The 22,561-nt window shown below is 42.8% G+C and overlaps 2 protein-coding genes across 5 annotated transcripts in view; one reads left to right on the top strand and one right to left on the bottom strand.

The window, feature by feature from the left end:
* Positions 1–13,926, bottom strand: part of LOC115106815 (glucocorticoid modulatory element-binding protein 1-like) — a 35,818-nt gene extending 21,892 nt beyond the window's left edge. Inside the window, exon 1 of the mRNA XM_029629937.2 lies at positions 13,672–13,926. The gene's annotated coding sequence lies outside the window, so the exon portion shown is untranslated. The remainder of the gene's footprint in view (positions 1–13,671) is intronic.
* si:dkey-34d22.1 (discoidin, CUB and LCCL domain-containing protein 1) overlaps positions 1–22,561 on the top strand; it is a 29,168-nt gene that overhangs the window by 2,323 nt on the left and 4,284 nt on the right. The window contains exons 2-14 of one of the 4 annotated variants that reach the window (XM_029629860.2): positions 6,506–6,727; positions 8,563–8,700; positions 13,771–13,822; positions 13,988–14,060; positions 14,262–14,395; positions 14,633–14,670; positions 15,245–15,439; positions 15,750–15,862; positions 16,032–16,206; positions 16,399–16,491; positions 17,285–17,378; positions 17,799–17,839; positions 17,920–18,027. In XM_029629860.2, the coding sequence (XP_029485720.1) occupies positions 6,506–6,727; positions 8,563–8,700; positions 13,771–13,822; positions 13,988–14,060; positions 14,262–14,395; positions 14,633–14,670; positions 15,245–15,439; positions 15,750–15,862; positions 16,032–16,206; positions 16,399–16,491; positions 17,285–17,378; positions 17,799–17,839; positions 17,920–18,027 (1,476 nt within the window). Of the gene's footprint in view, positions 1–6,505; positions 6,728–8,562; positions 8,701–12,484; positions 13,042–13,770; positions 13,823–13,987; positions 14,061–14,261; positions 14,396–14,632; positions 14,671–15,244; positions 15,440–15,749; positions 15,863–16,031; positions 16,207–16,398; positions 16,492–17,284; positions 17,379–17,798; positions 17,840–17,916; positions 18,028–22,561 lie in introns of those variants that run through there. The other 3 variants (XM_029629850.2, XM_029629870.2, XM_065011291.1) reach the window with 3 other exon arrangements.

Below are 22,561 nucleotides of genomic sequence, written 5' to 3'. Positions count from 1 at the left end.
CCATTCCAGTGGGTCAGAAGTTTACATACATAATTTGACTGTGCCTTTAAACAGCTTGGAAAATTCCAAAAAATGGCATTAGAAGCTTCTGATAGGCTAATTGACATAATTTGAGTCAATTGGAGGTGTATTTGTGGATGTCTTTCAAGGCCTACCTTCAAATTCAGTGCCGCTTTGCTTGACATCATGGGAAAATCAAAAGAAATCAGCCAAGACCTCAGAAAAACAATTGTAGACCTTCAAAAGTCTGGTTCATCCTTGGGAGCAATTTCCAAACGCCTGAAGGTTTCACGTTCATCTGTACAAAAAATAGCACGCAAGAATTAACACCATGGGACCACGCAGCTGTCATACCACTCAGGAAGGAGAAGCGTTCTGTCTTCTAGAGTTAAACGTACTTTGGGGCGAAAAGTGCAAATCAATCCCAGAACAACAGCAAAGGACCTTGTGAAGATACTGGAGGAAACAGTTGTAAAAGTATCTATATCCAGAGTAAAACAAGTCCTATATTGACACAACCTGAAAGGCCGCTCAGTAAGGAAGAAGCCACTGCTCCAAAACCTCCATAAAAAAGCCAGACTACGGTTTGCAACTGCACATGGGGACAAAGGTCATACTTTTTGGAGAAATGTCCTCTGGTCGGAAGAAACAAAAATAGAACTGTCTGGCCATAATGACCATTATTATGTTTGGAGGAAAAAGGGGGATGCTTGCAAGCTGAAGAACACCATCCCAAACGTGAAGCACGGGGCTGGCAGCATCATGTTGTGGGAGTGCTTTACTGCAGGAGGGACTGGTGCACTTCACAAAATAAATTATGTGGCTATATTGAAGCAACATCTCAAGTTATCAGTCAGAAAGTTAAAGCTTGGTCGCAAACGAGTCTTCCAAATGGACAATGACCCAAAGCATATTTCTAAAGTTGTGGCAAAATGGCTTAAGAACAACAAAGTCAAGGTATTGGAGTGGCCATCACAAAGCCCTGACCACAAAGCCCTGACCTCAATCCTATAGAACATTTGTGGGCAGCACTGAAAAGCGTGCAAAGAGGCCTTAAAAACCTGACTCAGTTACACCAGCTCTGTCAGGAGGAATGGGCCAAAATTAACCCAACGTATTGTGGGAAGCTTGTGGAAGGCTACCTGAAACGCTTGCCCCAAGTTAAACAATTTAAAGGCAATGCTACCAAATACTAATTGAGTGTATGTAAACTTTTGACCCACTGGGAATGTGATGAAAAAAAATAAAAGCTGAAATAAATCATTCTCTCTACTATTATTCTGGCATTTCACATTCTTAAAATAAAGTGGTGATCCTAACTGACCTAAGACAGGGAATTTTTACTAGGATTAAATGTCAGGAATTGTGAAAAACCGAGTTAAAATGTACAGTGGGGAGAACAAGTATTTGATACACTGCCAATTTTGCAGGTTTTCCTACTTACAAAGCATGTAGAGGTCTGTAATTTTTATCATAGGTACACTTCAACTGTGAGAGAAAATCACATTGTATGATTTTTAAGTAATTAATTGGCATTTTATTGCATGACATAAGTATTTGATACATCAGAAAAGCAGAACTTAATATTTGGTACAGAAACCTTTGTTTGCAATTACAGAGATCATACGTTTCCTGTAGTTCTTGACCAGGTTTGCACACATTGCAGCAGGGATTTTGGCCCACTCCTCCATACAGACCTCCAGATCCTTCAGGTTTCGGGGCTGTCGCTGGGCAATACGGACTTTCAGCTCCCTCCAAAGATTTTCTATTGGGTTCACGTCTGGAGACTGGCTAGGCCACTCTAGGACCTTGAGATGCTTCTTACGGAGCCACTCCTTTAGTTGCCTTGGCTGTGTGTTTCGGGTCGTTGTCATGCTGGAAGACCCAGCCTCGACCCATCTTCAATGCTCTTACTGAGGGAAGGAGGTTGTTGGCCAAGATCTCACGATACATGGCCCCATCCATCCTCCTCTCAATACGGTGCAGTCGTCCTGTCCCCTTTGCAGAAAAGCATCCCCAAAGAATGATGTTTCCACCTCCATGCTTCACGGTTGGGATGTTGTTCTTGGGGTTGTACTCATCCTTCTTCTTCCTCCAAACATGGCGAGTGGAGTTTAGACCAAAAAGCTCTATTTTTGTCTCATCAGTCCACATTACCTTCTCCCATTTCTCCTGTGGATCATCCAGATGGTCATGGGAAAACTTCAAACGGGCCTGAACATGCGCTGGCTTGAGCAGGGGGACCTTGCGTGCGCTGCAGGATTTTAATCCATGACAGTGTTACTAATGGTTTTCTTTGAGACTGTGGTCCCAGCTCTCTTCAGGTCATTGACCAGGTCCTGCCGTGTAGTTCTGGGCTGATCCCTCACCTTCCTCATGATCATTGATGCCCCACGAGGTGAGATCTTGCATGGAGCCCCAGACCGAGGGTGATTGACCGTCATCTTGAACTTCTTCCATTTTCTTATAATTGCGCCAACAGTTGTTGCCTTCTCACCAAGCTGCTTGCCTATTGTCCTGTAGCCCATTCCAGCCTTGTGAAGGTCTACAATTTTATTCCTGATGTCCTGACACAGCTCTCTGGTCTTGGCCATTGTGGAGAGGTTGGAGTCTGTTTGATTGAGTGTGTGGACAGGTGTCTTTTATACAGGTAACGAATTCAAACAGGTGCAGTTAATACAGATAATGAGTGGAGAACAGGAGGGCTTCTTAAAGAAAAACTAACAGGTCTGTGAGAGCCGGAATTCTTACTGTTTGGTAGGTGATCAAATACTTATGTCATGCATTAAAATGCAAATGAATCACTTAAAAATCATACAATGTGATTTTCTGGATTTTTGTTTTAGATTCCGTCTCTCACAGTTGAAGTGTACCTATGATAAAAATTACAGACCTCTACATGCTTTGTAAGTAGGAAAACCTGCAAAATCGTCAGTGTTTCAAATACTTGTTCTCCCCACTGTATTTGGCTAAGGTTTATGTTAACTTCCAAATTCAACTGTATGGAATCATGTAGTAACCAAAAAAGTGTCCAACAAATCAATATATATTTTGTATTCGAGATTCTTCAAATAGCCACCCTTTGCCTTGGTGACAGCTTTGGACACTCTTGTCATTCTCTCCACCAGCTTCATGAGGTCGTCATGAAGCTGGTGCATTTCAATTAACAGGTGTGCCTTCTTAAAAGTTAATTGGTGGAATTTCTTTCTTTCTTAATGCGTTTGAGACAATCAGTTGTGTTGTGACAAGGTAGGGGGGTAAACAGAAGATATCCCTATTTGGTAAAAGACCAAGTCCATATTATGGTAAGAACAGCTCAAATAAATAAAGAGAACAGCAGTCCATCTTTACTTTAAGACATGATTGTCAGTCAATAAGGAAAATTTCAAGAACTTTGAAAGTTTCTTCAAGTGCAGTCGCAAAAACCATCAAGCGATTTGATGAAACTGGTTCTCATGAGGACCGTCACAGGAATGGAAGACCCAGAGTTACCTCTTGCTGTAGAGGATAAGTACATTAGAGTTACCAGCCTCAGAAATTGCAGCCCAAATAAGGGCTTCACGGAGTTCAAGTAACAGACACATCTCAACATCAACTGTTCAGAGGAGACTGTGTGAAGGCCTTTCATGGTCGAATTACTGCAAAGAAACCACTACTAAAGTACACCAAAAAGAAGAAGAGACTTGCTTGGGCCAAGAAACGAGCAATGGACATTAGATCGGTGGTAATTTGTCCTTTGGTCTGGAGTCCAAATTGTAGATTTTTGGTTCCAACCGCCGTGTTTGTGAGACGGATGAGATGGTGAACGGATGATCTCTGCATGTTTATTTCCCACCGTAAAGCAGGAGGAGGCGTTATGGTGTGGGGGTGCTTTGCTGGTGACACTGTCTGTGATTTATTTAGAATTCAAGGCACACTTAACCAGCATGGCTACCACAGCATTCTGCAGCGATATGCCATCTGGTTTGGGCTTAGTGGGACTATCATTTGTTTTTCAACAGGATAATGAACCAACACACCTCCAGGCTGTGTAAGGGCTATTCTACCAATAAGGAGAGTGATGGAGTAATGCATCAGATGACCTGGCCTCCACAATCACCCGACCTCAACCAAATTGAGATGGTTTGGAATGAGTCGGACCGCAGAGTGAAGGAAAAGCAGCCAACAAGTGCTCAGCATATGTGGGAACTGTTTCAAGACTGTTGGAAAAGCATTCCAGGTGAAGCTGGTCAAGCTCATCAAGGCAAAGGGTGGCTATTTGAAGAATCTCAAATATAAAACAATGTTTTGGTTACTACATGATTCCATACGTGTTATGTCATAGTTTTGATGTCTTCACTATTATTCTACAATGTAAGAAATAGTCAAAATAAAGGAAAACCCTTGAATGAGTAGGTGTTCTAAAAACTTGTGTTGTTACTTTTGGTTTTTCTACCCCTGATGGTGAGGGTTTTCAGAAGGATATCCATCATAATCTAAACGTTTGATTATATGTCTGAGACAGTCAGAAAGCCCAGTCTGTCAAGAGAGACCTAAAAGCAGGACGCACGTATGGGCCAGTAGCAGGAATGCCAGGGGGTAGACTATTCACTCCATGGAACAACCAACAGCTATAACGCATGAGTTAAAGCTTAGGTTGATCCCAAGCACTGGGGAAAGAGAGAGAGAGAGAGCCCCACTAGACAAGACCTTCATGAGACAGGCCAGGTCAAAGACAGGGTGAGAGGGGAGGAGTGTAGGGGGGAAGCTCAGCCTGCCAACCCAAAAACGTCCCCAGAATACAAGGAATACTGCTCCCAAGCAGACTTGATGGTGACACAGATCCACGCTCTGTTGCCCACAGCTACAGTTTGTCGCGCTGGCATTTCCAGTGAATCCTAAGGGACAGGAAATGGGGCGGTAGCGGTGAGAAGTTATGGGAGATAGTTAGAGAAAGGGGGAGAGACGTGAGAGAGAGAGAGAGAGAGAGAGAGAGAGATAGATAGATAGAAAGAAAGAAAGAAAGCAAGAGAGAGGAGAAAGAAAGAAAGATAGAATGTTATGTACTATGATTGGAAGAGTCTCTTAGCCGGACAGGAAAGGCTAACCAGTGTGACGTGTATGTGACATGTATGTGACATTTGAGTGGAAAGTAAACAGAGACCACCAACTCTTCACGCAAACTTAATTTTAAACCCAAGGGAGAACTGCGCTTCTTTCTGTCTACCCTGGGAGCGTGGGTGTCCTTGGTTTGACCACAGTACAACTTTAATCCAGCCAGCCAACCCCACAGCACTTACCTCTATGACCTAATGCACTGACTCATCCAAACAGTCACATTAAGAATGTGTCTAGCTAAATATTTGAGTTCTTTCCGTTACAAAAAATAGTTAGTCATAGCCACATGCTGTGTTGTTGTCTTAGGTCTCTCTTTATGTAGTGTTGTGTTGTCTCTCTTGTCGTGATGTGTGTTTTGTCCTATATTTGTATTTTATTTGTATTTTTAATCCAAGCCCCCATCCCCGCAATAGGCCTGTTGCTTTGTGGTAGGCCATCATTGTGAATAAGATTTTATTCTGAACCCACTTGCTTAGCTAAATTAAGGTTAAATAAAGTACAAATTAAAAATAAATAGGAAAAATGTAAGAATAGGGCAATAAGAAGAGGTACGACAGAGAACTAGCAGGAAAACATTGATTAAAATGAAATAGAAACAGAGTGGAAGGATGATGAGTTTGCTCAACACTCTGTAGTATTAAGGATTAGCCCCTGTAAGGAGGGTATTGTTCAATCAAACATGTTAACAAACATGTTAACCCGTTAAAGAGTTATGATTGCAGTTTTGGATTCAAATGACACAAATGACACAATCAAACACACTTTCTCTTTGCCTTTGAATAATAGTATTTTCCACTTAGTTTTGATCGCATAGGGCCTTCAATCTTGTTTCACTGTAAGCAGTGTCCAACAGTGTTGAGGAGGACTGCTTCAGCAGCTGGTTGTTTTAGGACATTTTGCGGTTATGATCTCAGGAGTGTAAACATCTCCTGCTCTACTGCGCACACTCAGTGCTCCCTCCCTGGAGACTCCTATTACTCACTTTGTCTGGGAAAGGAGCCCTATAATTAACAGAGCTCTAAATAGTGTCCTTACCGTATTAACATCATTAATGAAAGTCCCTGTTATGTACTGTGACTAAACAGTGGGGAACTTGGCCGTCCCCTCTGCTAACAAGCCACAGCTGCCCCGCCGTACTGCCTACACTGCTAGTCATGTATTCATTCATTTCTCACACCTACACACCATGCGGCCAAGGATTTCCTGGAAATAGCCATTATCGTACTTGTGTGGAAATTTGACATTACTGTGGATTTACCCTGGATGCCAAAGCAACATTACCATACACAGTGTTAGGATATATCATTTGCCTGGAATTAGCCACCAAACCATTGCATATATGGCAGATGTATTATGTACAAGTACAATAACTGTTATAACTGTAAGTTTGGTTGTCTTCATATTTCAGGCAATGGCTGCGGGCACACTGTGATGGCCACAGAGAGTGGCACCCTGGCCTCTCAGAACTACCCGTGGACCTACCCTGTTGATTCCTGGTGTAAGTGGAGACTGCGAGTTCCGAAGGGACGTACACTGCACCTCCTCTTTGGGGACTTTGACGTGGAAAGGAGTCCGGGCTGCAGGAATGGCTCCCTCACCATCACACCCAACAACGGAGCTCCCAGCCTGGGTAAGACTCTCCAGTGCACACAGGGCCGCAGACCTGGCTGGCTATGTGCTTGTCTCTACTTTTACAAGGGATTTACTGTACATGCTATTGACAAACTATTTTATAGTGACATTTTGAATTCTCACTCAAGTTCTGACTGACTGAATTAATGCTTGTCATTAAGACAAATCCACCCACTTCTGATGGACCACTTGATCTGTCTCTTCTGTTAAAACCTTTTAAGGAGGCTGCGAATTTTTTCAGCTTTTTGTTAAAAATCGCGCAAAATTTCAACGTCCTGCTACTCATGCCAGGAATATAGTATATGCATATGATTAGTATGTGTGGATATAAAACACTCTGAAGTCTCTAAAACTGGTTAAATCATGTCTGTGACTATAACAGAACGTGTGTAGGAGGCAAAATCCCAAGGAAAACTGTTCACAAAAAACACACAAAAAATATCCCTCCGCCAGTCTCTGTATTGTCTATGGCAAGGGAAAATAGATAGCTTCCAGTTTACAATGCCTACAGCTTCCACACGATGTCGCCAGTACTGGCAATTGGCCTGAAGTTTATCCTTGGTTAGATGAGGAATAGGCACTTCCTGTCTTCGGGTACACCAGAGGAAGTTATGAAAGGGAGAAAATGGACCATGATTTCAAGACTTGCTGCTATCGAATACAGATCGCCCCGTGATCAATTTGATCGATTATTAACGTTTACTAATACCTAAAGTTGGATTACAAAAGTAGTTTGAAGTGTTTTGTCAAAGTTTATAGGCAACTTTTTTAATTTAAAAAAATTACGTTGCGTTTTTGAAAGCAGTTTTTCCTGATCAGACGGGCTTCATAAATGGACATTTTGGGTATACATGGACGGATTTAATCGGGAAAAAAAATACCCAATTGTGATGTTTATGGGACATATAGGAGTAACAACAAAGAAGCTCGTCAAAGGTAATGAATGTTTTATATTTTATTTCTGCGTTTTGTGTAGCGCCGGCTACGCTAATTATTCTGTTTACGTCCCCTTTGGGTATTTCGGGCGTTGCATGCTATCAGATAATAGCTTCTCATGCTTTCGCCGAAAAGCATTTAAAAAATCTGACATGTTGGCTAGATTCACAACGAGTGTAGCTTTAATTGAGTACCCTGCATGTGTGTTTTAATGAAAGTTTGAGTTGTATCGAGTACTATTAGTTGTCACTCTGAAATTTCCGCTGATTTCCGCTGATGTTGATCCCTGTACAGGGCTGCAGCCCTAAGAGGTAAGTAGTTAATTCGAAACCTATCTTTGCTACTAGTAAAAGCCATAAAGTGTAGACTGCAGAGAGCACATAAACACAATGTCACTGCCAATGCATCTCTGCCGATTCTACACCACTATGGTGCATCCAGCCATACCTTGTGGGCACAAGGGTATGATGCCATTCCTAGATATTAGATGACAATTCCAGAGGCTGTAACTATTCAGTTACCCTGCTTATTATATTGTTTTTATTAGCGGATTCCACAGGGGCAACCTCATGCTGTTCTGGAGCTCACTTCATGTCATCTGTTCACACAAGCATGGATGGTCTGCAGTACTACACAAACATGACTAGGAGACCACACACTAGCATAGTGCGTAAAGCCAGACTGCCCTGCCTCTAGGCCTCCAGCTTGGTCATATTTGTGTGTGTGTGTGTGTGTGTGTGTGTGTGTGTGTGTGTGTGTGTGTGTGTGTGTGTGTGTGTGTGTGTGTGTGTGTGTGTGTGTGTGTGTGTGTGTGTGTGTGTGTGTGTGTGTGTGTGTGTGTGTGTGTGTGTGTGTGGCGTATGGGTTCTTACATGCATGCCTGTCTGTCATCCACAGGCCCCCTGTGTGGACAGCTTGAAGACTCAGAGAAAAATGTGACTATAAACAGCAATGAGGTGACAATAGTATTCTACTCTGGCCCCCATCACTCAGGCCGAGGGTTCCTGTTCTCCTACACCACAGACCAACACTCAGGTATGGCCCAATTCATCACACACTGCTCACACGTTTACTTTCTATAGCTACCTTTGTATATACCACTGTGCTACATATGGAAATGCTTCATCTAATTTAATTAATTCATCATACAATCACATTACACACAGAATGTTGATGATAATATATTATTTTCCCACATGTGCACAGTAGCTCTGCGGTGGAACTTTCTCAGTGAAAGCAATGACCCACACTGTAATTTTTTTTTTAAATAGACAAAAATAAAGTTGATTCAACAGACAATTGTCAAGCTGCAATAGGATTGTGAGTTTGCTCAACATTGCTCAGCATACTCAACATTTGGGTATATAGCTGAACCAACATAGAGTGTTGCCTTCCAAGGGTTAACATGAATTTGTAATTTTACTCAACAAGATTTTTCAAATTCACTCACTTTGAGCAGAGTTTGTTGAGTGAACAAATGTGAACACCTTAGCTCAAATTCTTGTCCATTTGAAGGCCACTCAACTCAGAAAAACACTGATTAAGCAATTGGTTAAGTTGTATTTTTTTTTTACAGTGGCCCTACCTCATTGATGTAAACAACAGTGCTGAAGAGCACCCACTGTGATCATAATTGTTGTTTTTCTGCTCGTCACCTACATCACTGGTAACCCCCAAAGTGCTGCTAAGCAAGTTGAAAGGCACAAACAGCCATTACTGAGGTGTCAAAGAGACTGGAAACATGCTGTAATTTCATACCCAGTTGCATTCAAGTCCAGCATTAGAGTTGATGGAGTCACAGGCATGAAGTCAGTTTAATGTATGCACACGTTTACACCAATTGAATTTGTACGCCAATGTTCATATGTGTGTTGGAGTGATGGAAACAGGAGACAAAGGGCTATGAGACAGGGGTTTAATTCTAGATACATGGAAAGTTAGGTGTATACAGAGGGTGCGGGGCAACAGCAGGCCAACAGCAGAAGGGATAAGGACCTTAGAGACGGGGAAAGGGCCGATAAAACGAGGGGAAAGTTTGCGGGACTCCACCCAGAGGGGCAGATCCCGAGTAGAAAGCCATACCCTCTGCCCAAGACAGTAGCGGGGAGCAGGGGTCCGGTGGTCTTGACCATGGCGACGGGAAGTCCATGGATTACGGAAGACGTGCTGAAGGTCTGAGAACGCCCAGTCAGCTGCTGGAGACCATGAGAATGGAAACTTGGGAGAGGTGAGTGCGGGGAAGCAAGGGTGCTGTAACCCCAGATGAAACGACGGTAGAAATTAGCAAACCCCAGGAAATGTTGCAGCTGCACTCTGGATATGGATTGAGGCCAATCCACCACCCCTCTCACCTTGTCAGGGTCCATCTAAATATTCTCTGCAGCGATGACGTATCCTCGGAAGGATATGGTGGAGCAATGGAACTCACATTTCTCCGCCTTCACGAAAAGCTGGTTCTCCAGGAGACGCTGGATGACCTGTCGGACATTGAGGACATGCTCTTGAGCTGACCGGGAATAAATTAGGATATCCTCGAGGTAGACAAACACAAATCGGTTCAATATGTCACGGAGCACATCATTGACAAGGGCCTGGAACACTGTGGGAGCGTTGGTCAGTCCGAATGAATGTTATCACCAGGTACTAGTAGTGCCCACCAGTCTTGTTAAAGGCTGTCTTCCACTCGTCTCCTTCCCGTAACCAAACCTAATGGTAGGCGTTTGGAAGGTCCAACTTGGAGAAGATGACTGCTCCCTGGAAAGTCTCGAAAGCTGAGGAGATGATTGGTAGCGGGTAACAGTTTTTAACCATAATATCATTAAGGCCCCGGTAGTCGATACACGGTCTTGTCCTTCTTCTCCACAAAGAAGAACTCTGCGCTGGGGGGGAGACAGAGGGACACATAATCCCTGCTGCGAAAGAGTCCTCATTGTATCCCTCCATCGCGTTGGTCTCCGGACACGGCAGGGAATAAAGTCTCCCCCGAGGCGGTGCAGTGCCGGGGAGAAGGTCGATTGCGCAGTCGTAGGGCCAATGTGGAGGAAGAGATGTGGAGCGGCCAGAGTTGAAAACCTCCCGTAAGTCCTGGTACTCTGCGGGAATGGCAGAGGGATCCAAGGCTTTACCCAAGCCCGCAGGAAGATGTCCTGGGGCAGGCTGTGCCGACTTCAGACAATGTGCATGGCAAAATAGGCTCCAACCCATGATGGAAGACGTAGCCCAGTCGATTAGGGGATTGTTCCTCTGGAGCCATTAAAACCTCAAAACCATGGGTACATGAGGAGACTCCAGGAGCAGAAACTGCATAGCCTCACTGTGGTTGCCTGACACTCACAGGTTGATAGGAACCATATTGTGGGTGACTGTCAATAGAGCGCCCATCCTGCGCTCTAACGTCCATCGGGATGGAAAGGGGTTGAGTGGAGATACCCAGCTCTGACACAAGGGTAGTGTCCATAAAGGTCTCGTCAGCCCCAGAGTCAATGAGCACCCGAATGAATTTGGACTGGTCTCACCACAACAAGGTAGCATAGGGGGATACGAGTGTACTCGTACCTACTGATGAGCCTGGTCTATTAATGGGCAGCTAAATAAGAAGTGTCCCTTAGCTCCACAATACAGACAGCTCTTGGTGTTCAGTCTATGTAAGCACTCAGCAGGAGACAATCTAGCCCTGCCCAGTTGCATAGGCTCCGGAGGAGGCTAGTCGAGAGCCCTCGGTGATCTCCGAGGGAACTCGGGTGACACCGGATTCTCTTGGAAATGTAGACTTCAGGGATTTCCGCGATTCCTTGGAGGCGAGTTGGGAATTTGAGGACGAGCAAGGGCGACAGGGAAAAGACCCACTCTCCCTTCTACGTTCCGGATGGTCTAGGCTATGAGGGAGTCGAGATCCATGGGCAGCTCCCTGGCTGCAAGCTCATCTTTAATCACCTCTGAAAATCTGTGAAGAAACATTGGATTTGGGACAAATCATTCACTAAACCCTAAACCTCAACTTTTCTAATGAATAATGTGCAAATTGAGCAAGTCGACTGTCATGGTCAAAACATATTGATACAACGGCAGCTAAAATGGGGAAAAGTCTGTCTATAATAAAGTGCTGCTGTTCCTTCTTAATAGCACTATCAACATGGCAGGTCCTACAGGCCCTAGTTTTGTCGCACATGGACAAATTGCAATTAGCTCAGAACAAGGCAGCACGTCTGGCCCTTGAATGTACGAGAGCTAACAGTAATAATATGCATGTTAATCAAAGTGGAGGAGAGATTCACTTCATCACTACTAGTATTTGGGGTGGCAGGGTAGCCTAGTGGTTAGAGCGTTGGACTAGTAACCGAAAGGTTGCAAGTTCGAATCCCCGAGCTGACAAAGTCGTTCTGCCCCTGAACAGGCAGTTAACCCACTGTTCCTAGGCCATCATTGAAAATAAGAATTTGTTCTTAACTGACTTGCCTAGTAAAATTAAATATTTGTGAGTCTTTTTTGAATGCACCAAGCTGTCTGTTTGAACTACTGGCACACAGCATGCCACCAGAGGTCTCTTCACAGTCCAGAACAGACTATGGGAGGCGTACAGTACTACATAGAGCCATGACTACATGGAACTCTATTCCACATCAAATAACTCATGCAAGCAGTAAAATTTGATTTTTTTTTTAAACAAATAAAAATACAACTTATGGAATAGCGAGGACTGTGAAGTGACACAAACACAGACACAGACACATGCATACAGAGACATGATACCATACAACTATACACACATGTACACATGGATTTTGTGTTGTAGATATATGGTAGTAGAGTAGTGGCCTGAGGGTACAGACTTAATGTGTTGTTAAATCTGTTGTGAATGTATTGTAATGTTTTTAAAATTCTAAAACTAGCTTAATTTTGCAGGACCACAGGAAGAGTCGCTGCTGTATTGTATTGTTAACAAATTACAAGAAAATCATATCAAATGTGAACTGAATATTGCATTTTGAAAAGCAGATACAATACTTAGATTGAATATGTGTCCAAACTAAATTAGTGATTTGGTGCAGTAAACAAGTGACTTTGTGAATGTGTCTGTTGTACTCAGTCAATTGAAAATGTGCTTAGAGTTTTGAAACATGAGCCTTTTTGATTATCTGTTTTGAATTTTGTGCTTCAAATTGTAAAAATGTACCACATACTTGTGAAAATCATTCCCAAAAGAAGGAGATGTTTTGACTTGACATTGCCTCATTGATAGTAGAATTAGTGTCACGGATCCCTCTGGAACTTTCATTGCGCACACCTGGCCCCTATTCTCACTGATTGTATTTGTATATATGTGCTCTATGTTCACCATGGTGCTGTCAATTATTGTTACTATGTCTGTTAGTGCGTGTGAGTACCTGTGCTGTGTGTTTTGGGCTTTCGCGCCATTGTGGATTGCGCAGATGATTGCGGGTCTCATCCAGGATGATAATCATTGTGCGCTAGTGTTATTTTTGGGGGGTTTCAGCCCTGTGTTTTTGTGACGTGTTTGTTTGGTCTTCGTCACCGTGCCTTTACACGGCACGCTGTAATTTGGGGCTTAATTTAAAAAATGATTACGCATTCCTGCGCCTGTCTCCCGACTCATTTATACCAGTGTGACAATTAGCGATGTGTACATTGATCTTTTTTGGGGTCATAAAATGACCTTTTACCCAATTTACAGCCACAAATAGTGTGCGTTTTAAAGATTGTTGTTTCTCCAATTCGTGCTAAAGTGGTTTGTATATCCCTGTTTCCTGTTATTTACTCAGTTGTTTATGAAATGCAGCTATGTCTGGAGCCAGTGCCACAAATTGCACTCTGTCATGTTAACACACAAGAGGCATTCTCTCTGCTCTGAGTTAATTCACAGATGACAAAATACTTAGTCACATCTACAGTAACAATCACAAGTCCCCTGTACGTGCATGTGTGTGTATAGTGTATGTGCGTCTGTATATGTGCATGTATGTGTGTGCCTGTCTGTTTGTTACTCACCCGTCTATTGCGAAGTTCCTTAGAATTATCCTGAGAGTGGACAGATGTTTTTTGTTTTGTTTGTTTACAAACCCATATTCTATTTGATTTCAATACCAGGTCTCATTTCGTGTCGACAGAGAGGAACACATTTTATCTCTCAGCAGTTTAGGTAAGTGGACAACTCTGGCTATTTCAGTAGTCACTTCTCAGTGTTGTTTTTGCTGTGAACTACATTTTGTCTTTACAGGCTTGTTGAGGAATTTTTAACATATGGCTATAGAGAAACTGTGTGTGAAATGGTGGACCTCTGTGACACGTGACTCCTCTTCTCCAGTGTGTACTGTCCTGCTGGGTGTAAGGATGTGACGGGGGACATATGTGGTCACTCTGAGCAGGGTTACAGAGATGTGAGTATGCTGCCTCAGCTCCAGTTTCACTTCCTCATCAACTCAGCCTTGTGATAATGACATCGGTTGTACTGGGCCACACGAGGAAGGCTAAACAGTGGAGAGCTGCAATAGTTTATTGAAACTATTTGTTCTCTTTCTCTTATTCTCTCTCTAAATCTCTCTCACAAACACACACACACATTCCCCCACCCCACTCAGACGTCAGTCTTGTGCAAAGCTGCGATCCATGCCGGGGTGGTGTCAGACAACCTAGGAGGACGGATCACTGTGACCCGTGGGAGGAGCCTCACGCTTTATGAGTCCAGCTTTGCCAACGGCATTCTGTCCAAGATGTATGTTTCTATCCACATCATATTGGTTTGGGAGAAAGGGATGCGTATTCATTATTCATGATGACACTGTTAATATTTGCTGTTACAGAAAGGTAACGTTTCATGTAATCTAATCAGCATTCCAGGACCTCTGTAGGTGTTATTGGGTAGCTGAAATGTGGGCCACTTACTGTATAAGGATCCGCTCTTGCTTGTGGTATGCAGGGATGCCATTCATGAACATTGTTGTTTTGACAGGGGATCACTGTCTGAAAAGAAGCTGGTCTTCACCAAAGGTAAGCGGAGCCATGAGATATAATGCCAGACTAAATTAGCTGTTCAAGTCATTATTGCAAGTTATCTTCCTCTGCAGGGCCGGTTCCAGTTATAAGCGACATAAGCGGTCGCTTAGGGCCACCAGGTGCAATTTTGAAATGTGGTTGTGCATCTGCAGTTTTTATTTAGTTTTTTATCAGTCAGTCACTCAATTAGCCATATCAACGAACAATTTTCGCATTTGGCAGTAAGTCTAGCCAGCTAACTAAACTTGTAGTAATCATGTCCGAAATCCGACCGGACACGCACCATTGATTTTGTTAGTCATTTTCACTCAGATATCATATTAACATGGAATAAGTCCTAAAAAGAATTGGAGGAAATGTGCTTTAAAACGGCAACATTTTTTCTCCCTCCCTTAGTAAAATGTGTAGAATTGCAGGAAATGAACTTTAAAACATACATTTTCTCTACACTTTCAAAAGGGATGTTAGTCAAATGTTTTTCCGCAAGATGCTTAGGGCCCCGAAAAAGCTAGAGCTGGCCCTGTTCCTCTGTCACTTCAACTCTCTTCTTGCCTCTCCTCTCCAACAGAGTGTAATGATGAACTGACTGTGTCTGGTTTCAATGCATCTTCCATCTGGAGAGAAGTGAACAGACTGGGGCAGCTTGTATTATGGTCCCCTAAGAACATGGATGCAGAGGGACATTTACTACCCTGGGCATCGGATGGTAGTGACCGGGAGCCCTGGCTGGAGCTAGAGCTTACAGACAAGAGCAGTGTCACAGGTCAGTGAAAGTTTATGAGGTGATGTTCTTCTCCCCTCATGGCCAAAATAGGAGTCTAATTTACTACATCCACTATAATTAGTTGAGTTGTTATTAAAATGAAAATAGGAAGATAGAAACCACTGTCTTTTCATTGAACTCAAAATACTATTTTGCTGATTTCAAAACTCTATTCATTGGATGAAAAAAAAATTCCAGTTCCAGCTGTGATGTTGATAGGCTGACTTCTAGTCAGATTTGCCAAACAATCCTTGTAGCCTATTATGAATGTGGTCTGGAGTGTTGAAAAAGACACGCTGTGTTTTCCCAGGAATAATAACAAGGGGATCGGCTGACTTCTACATCGAATCTTACGTTCTCCTTTTTAGCAAAGACCGCCACAACTGGAAAGTCTACAAAGCTGCTCTCAGCAGAGAGAAAAAGGTACGCTGCCTGCAATGTTTTCTTCGACATTTACTGATCAATTTCCTATCTGTTCTATGTTTTCCTAGCTGCGCTGAGCAAACAGATTGTGGGAGGCCGTAAAACAGGGAAGTACTGTTAGCCATCTAAGAGAACTAGCTTCGTTAATGTCACTCTTCTTGGCCTGTAGGTGTTTGAAGCCCACTCTGATGGTCATCTGAGGGTTCTCAATAGCCTGTTTCCTCCGGTGGTAGTCCGGTACCTCCGGCTGCAGCCCCAGAACTGGCAAGGTAGGGCCTCGGCACACGTCCAGGTCCTGGGCTGCCCTCTCCCCAAGATCCACCCCAGGCCTCGCTCCGCTGGGGGTAAGGCTCAACCATACCTTCCAGATAAAAACAGTCTAGAAGATGTGAATACTACATGCTCTTAGCAGCTGTGCCACTAGAATAAACTCTCCATTATATTGTATGGTAAATTGCAATTGTGGCATCAGCAAGAGCGAATGTAGCTTGTATGCTGGATGCCATTCATATCATATCCTCCAACTCTCTCTATAGGATCTCCATCCTTAAAAGTTGATGTTAGCACAACACCTCATCTCAATCCAGTCCCCACAGAGGGCCCTGTTATCATAAAGGACTCAAGCCTGAGTATGTACCTAATGTGTTCAAACCCCTAAAAGTCTAATCCTTTTGGGGACCATTTTGCTATTTGAGTTTGAATTTTAGGAGATTAGGTATAAAAAATATAAATGTGAATATTATTTAATTAAACATTTAATTTGGCCCTAGTGCTTTTAGCCCATAAAAACACATTGAATAACGTATTCATACATGGAAAAACAGAGGCAATTCAAGGCAATTGACAGATCAGTAGTACCGACGAGTCTCGTGAAGCTTGTGGGGGTCGTAGAGCAAAATGGAGAACACCATCGTGTTCGTGTAAGTCATCTTTCCACATATTAGTTTGTAGCCCAAACAGACATTATCATGACAAGACCGATTTCTGGGATGTGTCCTGGTCTGACAAACAATGCTGTAGTTCTGCCAACTTCCATCGCAGATGCGGAAGGCCGACATCTAGTCTAAACAGATGGATTTTTGTATTGTGGCAATTAGATTTACACACGGATGCAGGCATTGCCTCTATGGTTTTTTAAAGTACTTTATGTTTTTCAGCAGTTTCTGAGGAATTTAATTTGTACTTGATTGATCGGAATAAGCCTTGGGGCCACCATGCCTTTTATAACAGCTGTAAAAATGGTTGTACGACAGTATCGATTTTGATGTTAGATTGCTTATTTGCTTGACACTGGACTTCCTTCACATTGTTATAAAGCACATAGCTAAATGAAAGTTTAAAGCTGGCCTTTCTTCAGCAGTGGTTGTTTGTTGTGCTGACCCTTCAGCCTAGCATGCTAATGACTCCTCCTGTGCCCTGCAGGCTCCAATCAGCCAGTGATAGTTGCGGTGGGCGTGGTTCTCGGACTGATCCTGTGTGTCAGTTGTCTGTTGGCTGGAGTCTGGTGGAATAGAAGGTATTTTAACACTATACCATATGTAGTTAGCAGTCCAACACCCACTCACTGGCTATCCTCCCAATGCTTGATATTTGAATCAGTTTCAATCAGATCAAGTGTTAACCGGCAATAGCTCAATAGCTGTCGGAGGTGTAACTGCGTTAGAGCTGTCAAAGCGGTGAGCGGCTGCTAGTGTGGTCATTGTTACGAAGCCACACCCATCCGACTTGTGTTAAATTCACCTCAGACACCGCTGCCATCTCCGACACCGCTATGCGGATGTCGACTAGCGCGGATCTGAGAATCTAGTCCTTAGCTGCCAACAAACGCCCAGATAACACAAGTGCCACATACTTTCCAGTGTTATTCTGATGTTATGATAAATCATTATATTGTAGTTCGATTTAATTTGATTTGTTGTCTTGTTGTCTTTTTTAGGAAAAAAGCTGCTCACATGAAAAAGTTTTCCTTACCCAAAGGTATTCTTGCGCATTGCTCACTGTTTTACCCTTACTACTCTTCCAGGACCTCTCTGAAAGTGTTTTTGTCTGTCCAGCAGCCTCTCAGAGTTTCCAGGAGAAGAGCCTCCCCTGCTCTGACTCTGAGCTTATCTCCTACCATCTAGAGCGGAGTGTCCATGATGCTTTACCCAACCCTCCTCTCAATGGTAAGAATGTACAAATAACCCAGCCTTTTCAAATGAGCATGCCAGTGAGGCTGGGTATATCCCTTAAGCTTTTCTTCATGATATGTATTACTCTGACCTTTCCTCTATCAGCTGCATGCCTGACCCTGAATTAGTTCTAGAATTGTTCTATCTAGTTTATCTCTCTGGCAGACAAACATTCTTCCTTTAAATGCCTTAGAGTAAAAAATAGAATAAATCCTTGGTTCTCTATAAAACTTTCTGATCTTGCTATGATGATAAATCTGAGGGCCAAGGCTAGAAAAACTGACTAGCTGATAGGTAATAGTTTCAAGGCAATTCCTCAATCAAGAAAGCGAAATCTAGGTAATTTCTAAGTTTTATCTCAGACCTTGTTGGTGATTTGTAAACATTTTGGAAAACAGTTAATGGACTGAAGCGTGGAAATTCCTCTTTCCCTGCCGAAGCAAGTTGTGTCAGACTCTGGCATCATTACTGAGAAAAATGAGACAAGTGATGCTTTCCATCGGCATTTTATCTCGGCAGGCTTTTTATTTTAACAAAATGGTGGTTTAATTGATCCTGGTCAGCCAGTTGACTGCCTAACCTTCTCCCAGCCTCTAGTTGGATCAATGGATGTTCCGTCAACTTCTAGTGAATCTTCAATCGGCCTTTACTGTCCTGCAGAAAGCCTTTGTTGAACTGAAATTGTAACTTAATGCCGGTAAAACCAAGTATATGTTATTTTCCAAATCAAGTAAAAATGTATCTGATGCATAAGTACTTTGGATGGTGCCCTCGTTGCTGGTATCCTCATTTATAAATATCTGGATTGACGAAAAGCTGTCCTTCAAAAAGGATGTTGATGAATTAGTTAAGAAATTAAGAATTCAAATCGGTTTCTTCTATGGGAGCAGGTCCTTTCGTTAAATACAGTTGAAGTCAGAAGTTTACATACACCTTAGCCAACTACATTTAAATTCAGTTATTCACAATTCCTGACATTTAATCCTAGTAAAAAATACCCTGTTTTAGGGGAGTTAGGATCACTACTTTATTTTAAGAATCTGAAATGTCAGAATAATAGTAGTGATTCATTTCAGTTTTAATTCCTTTCATCACATTCCCAGTGGGTCAGAAGTGTACATACACTCAATTAGTATTTGGTAGCATTGCCTTTAAATTGTTTAACTTGGGTCAAATGTTTCGGGTAACCTTCCACAAGCTTCCCACAAAGTTGGGTGAATTTTGGCCCATTCCTCCTGACAGAGCTGGTGTAACTGAGTCAGGTTTGTGGGCCTCCTTGCTCGCACAAGCTATTTTCAGTTCTGCCCACAAATATTCTATAGGGTTGAGGTCAGGACTTTGTGATGGCCACTCCAATACTTTGACTTTGTTGTCCTTAAGCCATTTTGTCACAACTTTGGAAGTATGCTTGGGGTCATTGTCCATTTGGAAGACCCATTTGCGACCAAGCTTTAACTTCCTGACTGATGTCTTGAGATGTTGCTTCAATATATTCCCTCCTGCAGCAAAGCACCCCCACAACATGATGCTGCCATCCCCGTGCTTCACGTTTGGGATGGTGTTCTTCGGCTTGCAAGTCTCCCTTTTTCCTCGATTGTCATTATGGTCAAACAGTCCTTTTTTTGTTTCATCAGACCAGAGGACATTTCTCAAAAAAGTACAATCTTTGTCCCCATGTGCAGGTGCAAACCGATGTCTGTCTTTTTTATGGTGGTTTTGGAGCAGTGGCTTCTTCCTTGCTGAGCGGCCTTTGAGGTTATGTTGATATAGGACTCGTTTTACTCTGGATATAGATACTTTTGTAACTGTTTCCTCCTGCATCTTCACAAGGTCCTTTGCTGTTGTTCTGGGATTGATTTGCACTTTTCGCACCAAAGTACGTTCATCTCTAGTGGTGAGCGGTATGACTGCTGCATGGTCCCATGGTGTTTAGACTTGCGTACTATTGTTTGTACAGATAAACGTGGTACCTTCAGGCATTTGAAAATTGTTTCCAAGGATGAACCAGGCTTGTGGAGGTCCACAATTTTTTTTCTGAGGTCTTTGCTGATTTCTTTTGATTTTTCCATTATGTCAAGCAAAGAGGCACTGAGTTTGAAGGTACTCCTTGAAGTACATCCACAGGTACACCTCATATTTTCTGGAATTGTCCAAGCTGTTTAAAGGCCCACTTAACTTAGTGTATGTAAACTTCTGACCCACTGGAATTGTGATACAGTGAGCTATAAGTGAAATAATCTGTCTGTAAACAATTGTTGGAAAAATTACTTGTGTCATGCACAAAGTAGATGTCCTAATCGACTTGCCAAAACTATAGTTTGTTAACAAGAAATTTGTGGAGTGGTTGAAAAATGAGTTTTAATGACTCCAACCTAAGTGTATGTAAACTTCCGACTTCAACTGTAGCAGAAAACAAATAATTCAGTCAACATTCATTCCGGTTATTGACTATGGCAGTTGCCATTGTATTGAAGCCTTTGGATGCAGTTTATCATAGCACATTGTGATTTATTCCGGGCAATAGGTTCAGTACACAAAATCTTGTATCACAATCTTTTTCTCTATAATGTCCCTCTTGCATAAATTTCCGCCATACCTTAACCCGTTATAGACCTTCAGATCTATAAGTTACCAGACCCAGACTCGGATGGCCAACCCTGGAGATTCCTTCATTCTCCACCGAGTTAGATATATCTGCTTTAAGTTTTTTGTGTGTGGAATGATATTCAAAAGTCCTTACATTTTAGAGGGCCTTTTTACTGAAGAATGTTTTTGATGCATGTGATTGTGTTTTGGTTTTCGTGTTTGCTTTTAATGTATTGTGTAATTGATGTATATAGATGTGTAATGGTTGTTTATTGATGTGTTCGTTCAAGGCTCATCTGCGAAAGTGACAGTGGTCCCAGCATGACTCCCTGCTTAAATAAAGGTTAAATCAAATAAAAAATAGAAAGAAGACATGCAGTTTTCGGATATATTTAGCTATTTGCCAGATGTATTCACAGTAAACCAAGAGCCAGAGACATAGCAGTCATAATCCTGAAATGAGAGCGGCATGTCAAGCCTAGCCTGGTTCCATGTCTGTTTGTACTGTTTTGCCAACTCCTAGGCCATACAACACAAACAGATCCAGGACCAGGCTAGCCTGCCAGGGCAACAGGACTACACATGCCCTTCTCCCCCCGTTTACTATTGCTAGGCATATGAATATTCACGTGGATTCATCTCATTGCAGTTCTGGACCGTTTCAATATTACTCAACAATTTTCCCACTCACATCAAGGGATACTTGATCTTGTCTGCTATGTTAGCCTCAACCTGACTCATATTAACCCTTCTCAATTCCCAATGTTTGACCACAATATTCTTAATTTCTCTCTTCTCTCATACACACCCCACAACATTGATAAAAGCCTCCTCTCCTTCTGCAACATCAAAGCTGTTAACCCCCTCCAACTCTCTGTTTTTCTATGTTTGAGTTTCAACTGTTAGGGAAGAGAAGACAACGCTTCAACTAGTCAGACTCAATCTCACAGGCACAAATATGACTGGAGGTGCCCTACCATATAACCTCCGCCCCTTAAAGGGGCAGGTGAACATTTTTGTGATATTTGGTTAAAAGACTCGGGTCACAAGAAATGAAATTTAACAATATACCACATTACTTTTTACTAGTAATACATTTATTGTTTTAGAAACAATGCAAAGCATGCTCATCTGTTTTTTTTGTGTTTTGTTGGTGTAATTTTGGCAACAACAAACATTTTGGCTGGTAAAAAATCTGATTGGCTGGTATATTTTTTTTAATCTACCTGCCACAGTGGCTGGTGGACCAAAAAGTGAATCTTATACCCTGCTTCCCTTCCTTGCCAAGACTCTGGAATGGACTTCTGCCTCCCAATTCCAAACCCACCTGCTAATCGAGCCCTTCCAGTCTGGTTTCCCTCACCGCCACAGTACTGAAACTGCACTCAAAGTTATCAATGACCTCCTCACCTCTGCTGATGCTGGTGCCCTCAACATCCTGATTCTTCTCAATCTAAGTGCCGCTTTTGACAGTGAGCCATCAGATCCTCCTCACCAGGCTTCAGGGTCTGGGTGTTGAGGGCACCGCAGTCATGGCTACAATCATACCTCACAAACCAGACCCTCAATGGCCACAACTCAGACTTAGCTGAAGTTACACAGGGTGTCCTCCAGGGCTCTGTGCTGGGCCCCTTACTCTTCATTATCTACATCCTCCACCTTGGTCAGATCCTCCGTCACTTCAACCTTGATTTCCACTGCTATGCCGACACCACCCAGATCTACCTCGGCACCAAATCCTTCCACAACCAGCCTCTGACCCACATTGAATCCTGCCTCTGCAATAAAAACATGGATGCAACAAAACTTCAAGTTCAACAGTGATAAAACGGAACTCCTCTTGATAGGCACCAAATCCACCCTCACCAAAGCTGGCAACTTCACTACTGTATCTCCCTTCTCCCCTGTCAGATTAAGATTTAGATCACTTTATTGATCAATT

This window comes from Oncorhynchus nerka, linkage group LG3 (genome assembly GCF_034236695.1).
Source record: "Oncorhynchus nerka isolate Pitt River linkage group LG3, Oner_Uvic_2.0, whole genome shotgun sequence".
In the NCBI taxonomy this organism is placed as follows: domain Eukaryota; kingdom Metazoa; phylum Chordata; class Actinopteri; order Salmoniformes; family Salmonidae; genus Oncorhynchus; species Oncorhynchus nerka.
Note: the sequence above shows the minus strand (reverse complement) of the source record. Positions and strands in the feature narration are given on the sequence as shown.